This window comes from Sminthopsis crassicaudata, chromosome 4 (assembly GCF_048593235.1).
Source record: "Sminthopsis crassicaudata isolate SCR6 chromosome 4, ASM4859323v1, whole genome shotgun sequence".
Lineage (NCBI taxonomy): Eukaryota > Metazoa > Chordata > Mammalia > Dasyuromorphia > Dasyuridae > Sminthopsis > Sminthopsis crassicaudata.
In genome coordinates, this window is record NC_133620.1 from 290,541,771 (window position 1) to 290,557,720 (window position 15,950).

A 15,950-nucleotide genomic window follows, 5' to 3' on the forward strand; every position below is an offset into this window, starting at 1 on the left:
CTTTTTTACTGTGGTCTCATATAAGACAATACACTCCTGCCCCTGACCAAATGCACTGCCACCTGAGGGATGTCAGCTCTATCCCTTCTGATCATTCCAGGATGGAAAGAATGTTTTGTTTTGTTTTTTTCTCCCCTGTTGATCAGGGTTCTTCTAGCCTCCTCCATATCCAGCTATCTTTGATCTGAGCCTTCTTTTGGGACTTCAAAGCTCTTAAAAATGTGGAATGGGACTACAGATCAGGCTACTGAATTCATAGGCTAGGGGAAGACTTAATTGCTTCATGATAAACTGGGATTATTGGAGAGGAAGGATAAAAGTCCTAGGGCAGCTGCATCCGAAGTATCCAAACCCCACTGACCCCAGCCCTTCTCAACACTTCTTTTGACATCTTCAGCCTCAGCTCTTCTCTTCTGAGGATTCCCATGTTGTCAAAAATACCATTTCAGCATCCAACATCTCAGCATTCCAAAAGTTTCCTGAAGCCACAACCAGAGTGGCTTGTCCTCATTCCCTGAGGAATTCCTCCCGAGTTCCCAGGTAGTCTTCATCTCCCAGGGCTCCATATGGTAAGGTTAGCAAGAGCCTCCCAAAATAGTAGTCCATGGGGTATTGGGCAGCATCTGCTATCCAGGAGTTATGGGTAAGGGCAACCTCCACCCTCTTGGCAATCACCCCAATAAAAACATCTGATATTAGAGGCACACCACCAGCTGCCCTCAGAATCAGCTGCAGGAGTGGGGCTGACAACACAGCCAGTACCATAAGGGGGGGAAGGGACCCCAATCACAAGGTCACTGTACCTCTGACACCTGATGCCTGCTCCTCTTCATGTGGGAAAGGTAAACTCTACTGGATGTGGCCAAGGTACAGATAGGGCACAACAGGATGCACCCTATTGGCACGCTGTAATTCTTTCTCCCCAGTTTTGGCCTTTTCTTGAACCATTTCATCTCTGTTAGGATGTCTCTGTTGCAAATCCTTTTTTCATTTGTCAAGTTCAGCCACAAGCCCGGGGACATTGATGTAGATATCATCCTCAGTCTTGAGGACATAATGAACATTGGGGTAGTACCTGGCTGCCCATGCCAGTCCACTTAAGGTTTTCAGGGTAAGGTTTCAATATGAGTCAGTGAAAACAGCCTGCACCATATCCCCCTCAACTTGTCCTTCCCATTTTAGTACCTCCTTAATGTTTTCCCAACAACTAATCAGGTTCCCCAAGAATAAAGAGTGTCCAGACCAAGTGACTGTGGGTCTCTTGAAGAGTCCCCCAAGAGGTTCCAATAGCATCTCTGCTCTTGATGCTCATGTGCAGTGCTCACTAGATCAGAAGAAAAGATTGGGAACCAGAACTTTTGCAAGCCTCTACATTTGGAATCAATGTTGGGCAAGGAGAATGGGGGGCCCAGTGCAGTTGGAGCTGGCATTGGGGGAATGGAGGATAGCTCCTTCCTTAGCCCAGAGGGACCAAAGATGGAGACACATAAGAATGCTAAAGTTGCCAAGAGGATGCAGAAGTCAGGAGGACATGATGGGAAACATTCAAATTTGATAGTGACCTGAAGAGAGAAATGGTCTGGAGAAGAGTAGAAAGAGTTGGAATACAGGCAGACATCCTTCAAAGATAGTCATTTTATTTTCACCATCCCTTCTGAGATGGCCTCATCCCCAACTACCTCTCTGAGTCCCAGCATCCTCCTCCCTAGGTCCTGCTGCTGGAGAGAATAGGGACAGAAGGGAGGAATGGGTATAGGTAATGGATCTGAGGGGGCTGATTGCAGAAGATGGAGAAGAGGGGTGACAGAAGAGAGTTTGGGAAAGCCTGGAGAGAAAGGGGTAGAATGGGATCTGGGGACAAAGGGTAAGGGGTACTAAAAAGCAAGTTTTATGTACCTGATGTCCTAAAATGTTGGCTCCATGATTGTGCACCTGCCTTGTTTCTGATCGTCTCCCTAGCCCCTCTCCTAACTTCTCTCCTTTTCCTTATACACCCCATTGATCACCTACTAACTACAATCACCCTCTGCCTTGGGACTGCTGAGCTCATTGCCTGGTCCAGCCGGCTGTCCCTCCCTTCTCTTTCCTTCCACCCTCATCTGGGTTTGAATGGTCCTTTCCCATTATCTCCCGCTGAGCTTTCTGTGTCATTCTCCCCAAGGGCCGGCAGTTCAGGGATGGGGTTGTCTCAGCAGCTCCCCGTGCAGCATTCCCATCGGAAAATTACTGCTCCTTCCCTCCTCCACGCCCCCCCCATCTTCCTCCAGCACTGACACCACTGCCCTTACTTCCCTGAACCTCTCCAGCATTGGGGATCGCTTCCATTCTTTCTCCATCAAGTGGTTGGAACAGGAGTCTGCAGAGTGAGATCATAGTCCTATCCAGGAAAGGTCTAATTGGTTTACTTTTCCTAACAGCCAGATTCCACCAGCCTTAAGGTGCTTTCTGAAATTGTTGAAGGTCAAAAGCGCCCGGGGCAGTACAGGAAGTACCTACCAAGAGCTGGTGGTACCCTAAAATGCCAGAGGCTCTCACAGTCGGGCAAAGGATGTGACCTCTGTACTAGATTAGCTGGGGTGCTCTGGGACATCAGTCAGCAACTCTCAGTTTTCTGCCCCAGTTGAAAACCTAGGGGAGGAATTCCTCTCATCCAATTAACAGGGCACTTTAAAATTCCTCAAATTTGACTAAATTGCTAGAATGCAATTAGCTACCATTAGGAGGCTTTAGGCAGAGATGTCTTGTGAAATTTTGGATGAAAGAGGTGGGAAGAGGGTGAAACTCCTATGACCAGAGCTTTCTGGCTCCATGTTTTAGATAACTCAACTTTTGATTTTGAGTCTTCTTTTCAGCTGTCATGGAGAAAAAGTTAATAAAAGTATCTTACATGAAGCAGGTGCTTGTTGAGATTAAAAACTCTTGCATTTAATGAGGGACAGAAACCATACACATGGATAATTTTGATATAAACTATTTATTAATGGACAAGGCCAGTGAATGTGTTTACTTCTTCTTGGACACACCCACAGTGCGACCCCTGCGGCCTGTAGTCTTGGTGTGTTGGCCTCTGACACGGAGCCTAAGGGAATAAAAGGGACAAAAATCAGAATGAGTTGGCAGCCAAGAAATCTGATGAGCTAATCTAGGCATTTCAATAACTCACTGTCCTGGAAACTCAACTTTGCCTTGACCTAAAGGACCATATCACCACCTGTTTGTACAAGTAAAATTCAATATGACTAAACTGAATTGTTTCCCTCCCCAAAATCTGTCCTAAACTAAAATCTATACCAATCTTTCCCAAGTCATTCACAAGATTTCAAACCTCAATGATTTACCCTATCTTGTTTACAAATCCCTCCTTTCATATTAGTCACTCTTCATTTCTATACCTACAATTTCTATCCTAGGCTTCTCATTACTCCTCACCTGTATAATTTTTTAAAAAATATTTTATTTAAATATTTGAATTCAAATCTTTTTCCTTCTACCTCCACCCCTCCCCACCCCTTATCCCTAGCAATGTGTCACCTTTATTTTTATATTTTTTGTTCTGTGTTTTTCCCTCTGGAAAATATCCTTGACTGCGGCCAAAATAATCAGACCAGACTGCATTTCCATGACACACTTTTGTTCATAAGTGGTTCTCCTTGCCTACTCAATAAAGTAAGCCTTTAAGGTCCTTTCTATTTGGAGTGGAAGACAGACAAGAATCCACTTTAGCCTATCCCAAATTGTTGGAGCTACACACTATATTCTTATATGGCTATTTGTTTGTATATAATTTCAACTTTTCAGACCATCATCTTGTATCTCCAATGTTTCAGCGTAGTTTTTTTTTAACTTAGATGGTACTGAGTCACAAGGTACATTTAATAGTTTAATATATCTTCTAAAGATCTAGAATATCCTCAACATCACCATCTAACTCACCCCCAGAAGTGTCGAAGCCCACGATGTGCCCGTATCTTCTTCAGCCGCTCCAGATCTTCACGCAGCTTATTGTCTAGACCGTTGGCCAGAACCTGTATAGATAAACAGAACATTTCTCTACCAGCTCCCCCCCAAGACTGCCCAATTTATGACCTCCCTGCACTGCCTCCTCTGCCTACCTGGCTATATTTTCCATCCTTTACATCCTTCTGTCTGTTAAGAAACCAATCTGGAATCTTGTATTGCCGAGGATTTTGCATGATGGTGATCACACGCTCCACCTGTGATGAAGGAATAATGTATGTAGTACAAGCTCAAAGCTCCCTTCTAAAATGGATGCTCCCTTCACCCACTTCCAGTAATGTCTTACCTCATCTTCAGTGAGCTCACCAGCCCTCTTGGTGAGGTCAATGTCTGCTTTCCTCAGCACTACATGAGCATATCTTCGACCCACACCCTGGAGGAAAAAATAGTATAAGGAGAGACAAGACCATCAAAATCACACAGTAACGAGAAGCATTTGTATAGAGTAACAATTATTTGGATCTGGGAATTTGACTTCCACAAGGATTTTACATCTAGGCAATATCAATTGCTTACTGCCACAATTCTTATGTCTTTGTGGAGGTCAACAATTCTTGGGGAATAAAGTTTTGTCTTTCTAAAGCACTTGTCCGTGCTTTAAAGGACCCCGATCTAGCAATCCTACTAAATCACAAATTTGTGTTTTTTCCCCAAAGCTTTCTTGATAGGTCCTCCCCTTGTATTAACAAGCTTCCATAAAGTTTGGTGCCTAGAAACGTATTCCTGATTTCTGTGTCTGACTAGGGGCAGAGCATATCTCCCCATCCCTGGGATATTATACCTTTCTTAAAGTAACCTAAGATCACATTAGCTTTTTGGGATATCTACCTTTTGGGATCTGTACTTTGAGAATGCAATCTTTCCAGTACTCCTCACTGATATCTCCCCTTTTCCCCAAATAGCTTTTACCCCTGTGCAAAGAGAACCTTGGACCACAGTAGGACAAGGACTCGTTAAAAACAGGTACATCCAAATACAAAAATAATCAAAACCACCTATTAGCTCCTCACTGTGAGGAGTTATTTCATAACACAATTCACATGCACTCTTACTATAAAATATGGAGCGTTTACTCTTAAAAGTTGCCTCACCCTTTCCAAAGTTTCTTCTACCTCTAATATTACTTTAATGGTCTAATTATTCCTAATACTAATGTTCTGGGCTAACATTGCAAACACATTTCCACCTTTTCCAAGCATTTATTAACTGTGTTATCCAAGACAAATGAGACATGGTACCTTGTACCTTTTATGGAAGTTAGGTATTGTAGTTTTCAGGTAGAATGACAGACCTGAAAACAGAAGACCCGAATCCAAATCTAACTTCAAACATTTTACTGTTCTCAGTTGCCTCATCTGTATCTGGGACAACCATCATACAGCGCTGTTATAAAGACTAAATGAGAGAATATCTGTAAAGTATTTTGCATCACTTCAAATACAGAGAAAAGGGCAAAGAAAAAAGTAAAGGTAAGTGCTTATCGTTAGCACAAGTTCTGAAGCATTATAGGATACAAATAAAGGCAAAAATAGTCTGCCTTCAAACTAAGTGCTCACATTCTAATAGGGGAAGCAACAGGCCAAGTAATTGTACAAGTTATATGCAGAGAGTTGGAAAGGTCCTAGCAATGTATGGGAGAGGATTGGGGAAAAGAGTGAGTAAGACAGGCTGGGAAGGGTCTGTGAAGAGCTTTGAATGGCAAAGTGGGTAGCATTATCAAACCTGTACTTTTAGAAAGATCACTCCTATCTGAGTGGACTGTAATGGATACAATAAACATCAGAATAAACAGTTGTGTCTAGAAGGAAAGGCACATCTACAAAAGATACTGTGAACAATGAAATGACAGAATTTGGTATGTATAGGGCAAGTTTGAGAATTTGAGAATGAGACCGAGGTGGCAAGCATGAGTAACAAGAGGGATAGTGATACTATCAACAGTAACAGGGCAATTTGGGAGAATTGAAGCAAACATGAGTTAAAAAAAAAAAAAAAAAAGATGACTTTCCCTGCTTATATAGCAGGCATCTGAAGCCAGATTTGTACTTAGGAAGATAAGTCCTGATTGCAAGCCTAGCACAATTTATCCACTAGGCTATCCCCTCTTCACTTTTACAGCCTTTCCATTATTTAAAAGCTATGATCTTCATTTTCTTTCAGTCATCTTCTCCAGGTAAGATGCATTAATTTTCTTCTACAGAAAATTCATGATATCAGATTTTAAAATCCTCATCACTTATTCTTTTTCTCTACAAATTGGCACTGTAGATTTGCCTCTCCCAAAATAAGACTTGTATAAAACATAAATATTGCCTATAATTGTTATTAATTATATGCAACTTTTTCCAACTCATTTTAATGATGTGAATTTGGCAAAAGTGCCACACACTAGCACATTAACCACCAGTCCAGCCTGCCTCTCTTCCCTGCTTGTGTAGCCTGAATGACCCAAATGAAAACATGATTTGGAAATCTTAATATGTGGCCCCACAGGGATCCTAATGTGAGGTGACTCCTTCCTATTTGAGTTGATACTATTGCTACTGATGGGTAGCTAGAAGGCTTAATGGACAGATGGCTGAACTTGGGAATCAGGAACACCCAAGTTCAAATCCAACCAACTGCATCTATTAGCTGTGGGTCTCTAGGCAAGCCACTTTATTTCCCTCACCAGTAAAATAAGCTGGAGAAGGAAATGGAAAATAATTCCAATATCTGCCAAGAAAAGCCCAAAAGTAGGTCACATCTAATAAAACACTTAACCACCAAAGATCCAAGGAAGTGGGCCTTCAATCTTGACACCTCCAGAGACAACCCATTATATTTTTGTCTAGTTCTAATATGTACTGGTTTTATAGTCCTAGTATGATCTTTTCTCTATGTGAGGGTTAAGTGGTTTGTAATTCTACTTGTGATGGTCACTACTTGTCTGACCTTGCTTGCCAAATCACAATTTAAACCTGAGCCATAACTCATTTGTAAAGTAAACAGTTCATACTAGAAGACTAGAAGGTCTTCATCTTTTGTGTGCCACCCTCTACCTTTGGCAGTGAAGTGAAACATAAACTCTCAGAATATTTAAATATGCACAAAATCAAGTCATAATGGAAACCACATAGTATAAGTTATTAAAAACACCAAACTCCAATTTGTAATGTATCTCCAACAGATTACTATAGTAACTTCAAAGTAGTTATAAATCAAAATGATATAGTTATCTACAGGTACTAAAAACAACGTGGTTTGTTCCCTAATTTCACAAGTGAAATGTTAAACTATTAAACGAGATTATTAAAAAAATAAAGATACAAACCCCACCCTCCATGCCCATCAAGGAATCCCTGGACAAGATGACCCAAGATTCAATTCACACTAGATATGAACCTCTGACAAACCCTTTCGAAGCCAAACATGTTCTGTTTAAGTCAACATTAAGTGTCTATTTATTTGTGAGAAAACTAGCTGAGGAAGGGAAAGGAAACCATAGAGTGTCTTTACTGAAGGAGTATACATCTACAAAATAGAACTATCATAATACATTAATTGAAAGGAAAACACTAACAACCAGGGGGATCAGGAAAAACTTCATGAAGACAGTACAGATGTTAGCCTTTAAAGAAACTAAGGATCTGGAGAGAAAGTGAGAGTATAATTCAAGGCTGAAGAAAATGTAGGAAAGTATTACTGCAATTTAAATTACATGAATTTAAATGTGAAATTAAAAAATTTAAATATGTCTGAGATCCAGATTTTGAAAAGCTGAGACTTTTTACATAACCCTCTTCACCAGGAAAATTTTCCTATCCCTCTCAATTCTATTTCAAAGATAGTGTAAACACAGGTTGTCTGTACAGTTCTTTGCAAGTTGTCTTCCTCTTTGGATGAGAGTGAGCTCCTTGAGGACAGAGACAGTCTTTTACCTGGCAGTTTTATCCTTAGTCCGAGCCTGGCCCAAAATAAGAACTTAATGTTCACTAACTAATGAGCACCTTCCCTTCAATTCCCTCGACTGCCAGTTTCAGCCTCAAAATGACCACTTTACCCTAACTTGGAAGGTTATACACAAAGCAGGCTTTCCTAGGATGCTTTTACAAAACAGTTTGGATCTGGGGGAGAACAGGATTATGTATTAAAAATGAGAAGTTTGTCTCACTGGTACCACTCTGACTTAAGATTTTTTACTAAAAATTTTTAGCAGAGTGACAGATTCCAATTTTTTGGGTCTTATTCTTTATTCAAGGCCCACTTCTGGGGGGAAAAAAAGCCATCTAGTATTGAATTGATCCCATCCAACAAATTTTTATACAAAATACACTGTACTAAGAACGTCAGGAGGATCACTGTAATCTTAAAGGCAAAATCTGGCAAAATAAGACATTATTTTGTCTTAAATATAAATTAGAAATGCCTCAAGAAAAAAAAAATACAACTAGGTGCTTAAAAGAATCAAAAGTAATTTTAGGTTAGGTATCCATCAGGGCACTTTTCTAAGCGTTTTCTACTTATTTATCTTCCCAACTACATTTCAAGATTTAGTAAAGATGGAACATTTAAGAGTTGGAAAGGATCTCAAAAGATCACTCATCAATCCATCATAGTTGAAGAAATGCGGACTTAAGGGAGTCTCTCTAAAGCCCCTGAGCCCGGGACTTCAGAATTCTTTCCCCACTCTATCATTCAGCCTGAGCCTCCCAGCCCTGCTCCAGCACGTGGTAGCTTAAGTATAAAGAAGGTATGGATTCGAGGAGATTTTTAGAGGGCAGGTAGGTGAGCAGTAGTGGTGGGTGGGGGGTGGGTTTGTTTACCATTCAGTGTACAAAAACTACTTTAGTGTTTACTATGTTTTATTTCATTAAGTAACAGTCATCTTTTACGGGGATCTTCTCAGTGAAAATTCACTTGGCCCTCCCCCTCATCTCTCCGGCTGCTCCTTCCTTACCTTGATGGCTGTGATGGCAAAAGCTATCTTCCGCCGTCCATCAATGTTAGTGTTGAGCACTCGCAGGATGTGCTGGAACTTCTCGGGGATTACGAGAGACTAGAGAGTCGAGACAAGAAAGAGCGATTCAGCTAAGTCAGTGACAGGGTAAGCTGGCTTCCTACACATGGCGACGGCAGCCGGACGGATGACTACCCTCGGCTGGGCTTGACCCGGTGAGTGTCAAGAAGCCCAAAGACGGGGTTACAGCGTGAGGCCCAGGTCAGGGGGGGCCCTCCTCACGCGGGGAGCCAGCCCCGCCTGGAGGCCGAGGGTCTGACCCTGCCTCCCCTCGAAGGGCCCGGGAGACCAAGCCCGAGACTTTCTGCCCCGACCTAACCCCGCGCGCGTGCTCAGCGATCTCGCCGGCAAACTGCAGCCCCGTGGGCTGGGCTGCCCCCGAAGTGGGCCCAGTTCGGTCCGCAAACCCCCGACCCCGATGTCGCCAGATGCCCAGAGCCGCTGGGGAGACTCACCATGGCTGCGAGAAAGGGGAGTGAGAGTCCTCTCTGGAGAGGAAGCGGAAGTTACGGATCCTCGTTTGTACGGCAATCCTGAGCGCGGGGAGCAGGGGCAAGGAGGAAAGAGGAGAGGCTTAAGTAAAAGGCACTTCCTGCCCTTGCTCAGTGACGCCACTTCCGGGAGGGAGCTCTCCGGTTCCGGCTTCGGCAATGAAGGTTCCCCGAAATCTGGGCCCAGAGCGGGGAGTACGCTGCTCCCGGTTTCGGGCGTAAACAAGCGGTCCGGGGATTGGCGGGGGATTTCCACGCGCGGGCCTTTGCGGCGGAGCGTCACTCTAGCGACTGGCTTGGGTGGCTTTGCCCTCCCCCCAACTCACATTCAGGCAAATCTAGAAGATTATTTGGTAAAAGGAGACTCTTGACACCGTGAAGCTTCCTATAATATTCTCTGTCCTTCCACTCTCCCACTTTACATCAGTAGTCTTTGCCAATGTCTTCCCTACTGAGACAGTTGGGTAGTTTCCCTTCCGCTAAATTTCTACCTGTGCCTGCAGAGCCCCGGCGCTTGGATTTCTTTTGGAGTAGGTCCTGGTCCTCTGGGGTGTGTATCTCCGTCATGATCCCAGACTGGTTGAATTGGGCCCCAGCAGATAGAGCAGAAGTCCATTCTAGACTGTATCCTCATGGAGAAAAAGGGGCGTCTGTGACACTGACTTTGAAGCGGTTGGGGTCCCTGTAAGAAGCGATTTCCAGATTCCCAGCCCCTCCTGGCTGAGGCAGATCCTCCCTAGTCCAGGATGCCAGAGCCTTTGATTCAATTACAATCCTGGTCAAAAAGCATCCCTTTGAATTGCAGTAGGAGATCCGGGCTTGTCCCAGCCCCCACCGGATCTGAGCCAGCCTGGGCTGCCCAGCCCCCACTACACTCAGTATAAAAGAGCCAAACTAAACCCTCTCTTGGCAGAGGTTCCAGACATGCCAGCTCCATGCTTGGGATGGATGCCAAGGGCCTCTGTCCCCTGGAATATTCTCTTCTAGTGCCACCCTCTATCTTCACCTATTTCCCTAACCAGACTTTATGCCTCCCTGTCAGGATTTCTAACCTTACTTCCAATCCCCATAATAAACCTCTTTTACCAATCTAGGTTTTCGGGTCTGTGAATTCCTTTACAGAGAATCTCTGCGCCACCAGAAGGAGGTTCCCCAAACTCCCTACCCTTGTGCCAAATACCAAGGGGGTGCAGGGGAGCCAGACCTCTCCACTTGGTTCCCTGAACCCCGAACCTGCCACTAGACCTTCTCATTTAACTCCCTGACACCAGAAACCCATCAGCTTGAGGGGTGAAGTAGAAGGGATAGCCGAGATTGTCTCCTCTCCTCCCAGGTCTGACGTAGGAGAAGGTGGGTGCACAACATGAAGAGTTCTTCAGAGATTTGGGCATCTCTGTCCTTTCTGTGAATCCTCTCAACTTCCCATGACTCATAGGTCCGGGAAAGTGAGAACACTGAATCACTGCGCAGCCAGCTTACAGCCTGTGATGCAGACTTGAGTTTAGGGATCCATTTTGTTTTGGATCAAGATTCTGTGAGGTCTAAATGGACATAAACACTGCTACCATTTTCAAGGTCCATGACAAAATCAATAAGCTAGCATGTATTCAGTGCCTGTAATGTGCTAAACAATTTTATACAATACAGACACAAGCCTGCATCAGTCCCTGCCTTCAAAGAACTTATACTTAATGAGAGGAGAGGGACACATACAACATTTATACGTTATTTTTGGGAGGTGCTGCACTAATAAGTGGAGCGTTCAGAAAAGACTTTATGTAGAAAGCAGTACTTGAACTGAGTTTTGAAGGAAACCAGAGATTTCTGGAAGGAAAGAGGAGGGAGAATACTGTGGATATGAAGGAGGGGATAGCACAAAATGGGAGATGGGATGTTTTGTGCTAGGAATAACTGGAATGTAGAATTTTTGGAGGAGAGTAATTTTTAAATTAATTTTAATACTATTAAGTAATACAATCCTTCCTTTGCAACAACCACAACAAAATGCGGTTCTGCACATATATATGGATACACTATAACATATTTAATATGTATGGGAATGCCTGCCATCTAGGGGAGGGGGTGGAGGGAAGGAGGGGAAAAAATTCGGAACAGAAGGGAGTACAAGGGACAATGTTGTTAAAAAAAAAAAAAATTACCTATGCATATGTACTGTCAAAGAAAATGTTATAATTATAAAAATTAATTTAAAATTAAAAAAATATATACTATTAAGTAATAAAGTAAGAGTAATATTAAGACTGGAAAGATAAGGAAAGAGGTTGCAAAAACTGAGGAGTTTATATTTGTTCTTGAAGGTGATAGGAGGGAGCCATTGGAGTTTTATTAAATAGGGAGTGACATACACCAAATGGTTTACCATCTATCTTTTTCCCGTACCCTTAGGACTATTGGGTTTTTCCATCTGACTTGCAGCTAAAATCTTATAGATATAGATATATTATATAATTTCTCCCTATTAGAATACAAAAAGCAGGGATTGTTTTGTTTTTCTCTTTTTTATCTCCTTTATACTCACAAGTGCTTGATAAATTTACTGTACTTTAGGAAAATTACTTTGAGAGCTACACAGAAATGATTTAGAGTGGAAAAAGAGTTGAGTCAAGTCAAGATAGGGAGACTAAATAAGACGCAAGAGGAGAGATGAGATTTTGAACTTTGTTGATGTGAGAGGGAATTGGAGTGAATATAAGAGATGTTATGGAGATAGAAAATTGTAATGTTCGGGCTAGCTTTCTGGAGGACCTCAAGATCATCCCTAGTCCCTGGTCTTAGTGGAGGAGTAAAGGCAGGACAGCCACCATGAGGCTGGTCAAAAATGGAATGTCTCATTTCCACTCCTTCTCAGCCTTATATACCTTAGTACAATGACATCATTCCAGCATACTGAATATGTGTGAACTAAAGAACCATTACGTCACCATACTAAGTACTAAGTATATATGTGAACTAGAGAACCATCATCTCATCAATTCTACTGAGTTAATACCTGGTTTCAAATATACTTCTCCAGAGTTCTGGCCCTCTACAGAAAATGTAAAATCTGGAAATCAAATCCGGTGAGGGAAAATGAGGAGACAAGTACTCCATCAAGCTTGTGATGACTGGAAGTCACCTATGATAGTCATAGAAAAGTTTGAAAGAGAAGTGAGTTTGAAGGAAAAGATAATGACATATTGAATTCCAGATGCCTGAAAGATATCCAATTAGAAAAATCTAGTAGACACTTTGTGAGGATGGACTAGAGCTCAAGAGAGAGCCCAGGCAGGTAGGGATATATAGAAGAAAATTACTGATAGATCTGGGAGATAAGAGGGTCTAGAATAGATCCTTGGAGTACACAGACAGGAGGAATGACATGGATGATCTAGTAAAGAACAACAAGAGAATGCAGCCAGATAGGTAGGTAGAGAACCAAGAAACAGTGCCATAAAAACCTACAAGGGAGAGAATATCTAGAAGGACCGGGTGGTCATGTCAGGTAACATAAAATATAGAGGCAGAAAAGGATAAAGACTGAGAAGATGCCACTAAATTTGGCAGGTAATAGGTCACTGGTAATTTTAGGGAGCAGTTTTAGTCCTTGATCATGAAGAATATAACACATGAATGGGACATCAGGCATAATCATCCTTATGTGTAACTAAGGTAAAATAAAAGAGTTGGGTCCTAAGAACTGAGTGGATTGAAAAATATTCCCCCAAGACATCCTGCATGTCTCTCACATAGGATCAAGTGCTAGAGTTGGATGAAAGTGGATTTAGCCTTCTTTCCTTCTATGATCAAGGTCTTCCAGTTGATTCACTCTTCTTTAGTATATAGAGCATTTATAAACATTTCTGCAGGGATATTTCAACCCCTTCCCAAATATCTTTGTTCCAATTTCTATAATAATTCTGTTACCCTCCACAAAATGTCACTGATCCCCTTCTATTTCCTTCCCTTTTAGCATATGGAACAGATGGTAGGTGCTTTCCAGATTGACTTTGGCTCCATTAGCTCTGAAATCTGGATGCTCTAGGAACAAACTGGAGCCATGAATGTTTGGCTCCAAAACTGCCAGGCTGTGCATGGGGAGACTTGGGGAGTTTGTGGACAGTTTGGTTGTACCCTCTACTCTAGTCACGTAATATCATTTGATAATATGAATCACTTGAACCACAGATTAGAACCAGTTCTATATGTTTTTAAAAGATTAGTGCTTCACTTTCTGTAATGTTCTTCTCTAAAATATAATGTTCTCTGGGAGTATGTTTCTTGGGAAGCTTCTGGGAGCAGCCTTAGTTTCAGTTCAGTGTAATCACTCCAAATGCAGCCAGGAGTTAAAGTCCAAATCCTTTATTGTTTCCTTTTAAATCTTGTCTCCTTCCTTGGGCCCGGTTAGCTTTAATAGAAGCCTCTCTCTCTCCTTGGTTCCGAGAACTCTTGCCTCTAGTCCTTTGTCTCTGCCAGCTTCGGCCTCTTGTCCTCCCAATCTCTACAACCAGCACAAAGGTGGAAGTTGGAATGAATCTGACTCCGCCTCCAAGAGTGGGCTTGTGGGCTTCTGTGTCTGGCCCTGAGAGCTTCTTGCTTATGTGTTATGCACTGAGTATACTCCAATCATTACATCACTAGGAAACCATTATTTGTTGCAGGATTAAATCAATGCTAAATTAGATTCAACCATTGTCTCCTCAATTCCACTTAGTACCTTGTTTCAAGTTCTGGCCCATAACATCTTCTTGTAGGATCAGATCAATCATACTGAACCATGATAAATTAGATAACTATTGTCCCTATCAATTCCACTGTCTTAGTACCTTGTAAGAATCATAACAACTTTCTTATCAAGTGTTTGTGAGTCAGGTAAACTGGGGTTGGAGGAGGAGAGAAAGGGGGTCGACAAAGGTTATTCAGTAAAACTGAGGAATTTGTGGTTTCATTGATGAGCATTTCCTTCAGTCAAATCACCTGAATCAGGGGTTAGAAAAAAAAGGAATTATCTTGGGTCAGACATTTCTTGAGTAGTATTGCCAGAGATCCCATGGGAATCAGAATTATTGAAGTCATATAACTCCATCCTGCCCTCACAGCTCAGTGGATTGAGAAGAGTCTTGATAAAAAGATAATTGTTCTTGGGCAGGGAAGGGGGAGTTTCTCCTTGTCACACAATAACCTGACATCTCTTCTGTCCATATGCAGAACAATCTTAAAGGCACCAGTACTGATTTTCAATTCCTGGAACAGTTACAAGAGCTCAAAGCCAAAGCAGCTGCTATCAGAAAGAAGCTCATGGGACAGCAACTTATGCAGATGTCAGAGGTATCCTGGATTGGCTTAGGGTCAAGGTAGAGAAGAGAATGATGGTGCCTCTAAAGGCCCTTAAGACTTCCAGAATATCCCTCCCAAGACTTCCTCACTCCCCAAATAAGTAATTCTCTCTTCCCTCCTCTCTCCAGGAAATTCTCTTGGAAATAATCAGAAACTCTGAGAAGTTTCCATTATCAATCTCATTATTATTTCCTCCCTGATCCCCTTTAGCTGTGAAGAGAGATGTGGGTCTTTTCCTTTTATGTGTGATCCTTTCCCATCAGGCTATGGCCAAGATCTGAGAGTTTGTCCTGAAGATTTATTCAAACCAATGACTAACTATCAGTTTCCACAGATTGATTGCCTTGCTCAAATACAGGTCACAATTGTGGAACAGGGCATGAGGAGGGGCATTTGGGTTTGGTAGAGCCAGGATAGAAGATGGAGGATGCTTTCTCAGCCTTCCTGTGGAATTATTCCCATGGAAATTGCAGGGTTTTCTATCAGTTTTTGCTAGGAAATTAACGAGCAACAGCAAGAGAGATCAGGGACCAGTATGTGGAAACTCAGGGCAAGGTTTATCTGTCCTATTCACATTCCTACCTGGGGAGGCTTATGAAGGTTCAGGTAAAACTGGAGGGAATTAAGGGGGGGGGCAAATCAAAGCTGAGGTAAGGGAAATGAAGGAGGACCCTGCTGAAATGCATTTCAGTTGAGCCATGAGAGATGGGTATAGACATAATGCTTTGTTTGTTTGAGGGAAGGGGGGAAGAAAAAATAACCGTGGAGACAGTCAGCTTTTGTTTTCCATATTTCTCCCCAGTATGAGAAGGTGGTTGAGAAAGATGATCTAATGGGTGTGGAAGATACATCGAAGAAAGACATCCTGAGAGTCAAGGAATCATGGCAGAGTCGCTGGGAGAAACACTAGTTTCTAAGAAGAGGATGGCTAGCACTGAGGTCTTGGTTGAAAGAGTGAATTTGAATGTTTTACAAGGGGACCTGGTCACTTGAGAGTTCCTTTCTAAAAAATTCTGTGTCTTGACATCTGTGTGCTCAAGTTCCTTTGTTTCTTACCCCTTTCCAATCACAATTTTTCTCAAAAACCATCCCTCTGAAGTAGAAACACA

The 15,950-nt window shown here is 42.4% G+C and overlaps 2 protein-coding genes across 2 annotated transcripts; both read right to left on the bottom strand.

Moving 5' to 3' along the window:
• Positions 1-431: 431 nt before the first annotated feature.
• B3GALT4 (beta-1,3-galactosyltransferase 4) lies at positions 432-1,545 on the bottom strand. The gene is given in 9 exon segments (XM_074264723.1): positions 432-573; positions 575-764; positions 767-852; positions 854-1,210; positions 1,212-1,298; positions 1,300-1,330; positions 1,333-1,385; positions 1,387-1,509; positions 1,511-1,545. Coding segments are annotated over 9 exon segments (1,104 nt in total).
• A 1,413-nt stretch (positions 1,546-2,958) lies between these two features.
• RPS18 (ribosomal protein S18) lies at positions 2,959-10,283 on the bottom strand. Its single transcript, XM_074311406.1, has 6 exons — positions 9,472-10,283; positions 8,957-9,055; positions 4,304-4,390; positions 4,113-4,214; positions 3,934-4,025; positions 2,959-3,079 (listed from the first exon to the last, which is right to left on the bottom strand). The coding sequence occupies exons 1-6, from the start codon at positions 9,472-9,474 to the stop codon at positions 3,004-3,006; spliced, it is 459 nt and encodes a 152-aa protein (XP_074167507.1). The 5' UTR covers positions 9,475-10,283; the 3' UTR covers positions 2,959-3,003.
• Between the last annotated feature and the right edge of the window lie 5,667 nt (positions 10,284-15,950).

What these genes read in the sequence shown, in the direction of transcription:
- RPS18 (XM_074311406.1), bottom strand. An exon ending in AGGATGGAAAATATAGCCAG is followed by an intron (nt 4,026 to 4,112) that starts GTAGGCAGAGGA and finishes TTATCTATACAG; the next exon opens with GTTCTGGCCAACGGTCTAGA. An exon ending in GGGCTTCGACACTTCTGGGG is followed by an intron (nt 3,080 to 3,933) that starts GTGAGTTAGATG and finishes TTATTCCCTTAG; the next exon opens with GCTCCGTGTCAGAGGCCAAC.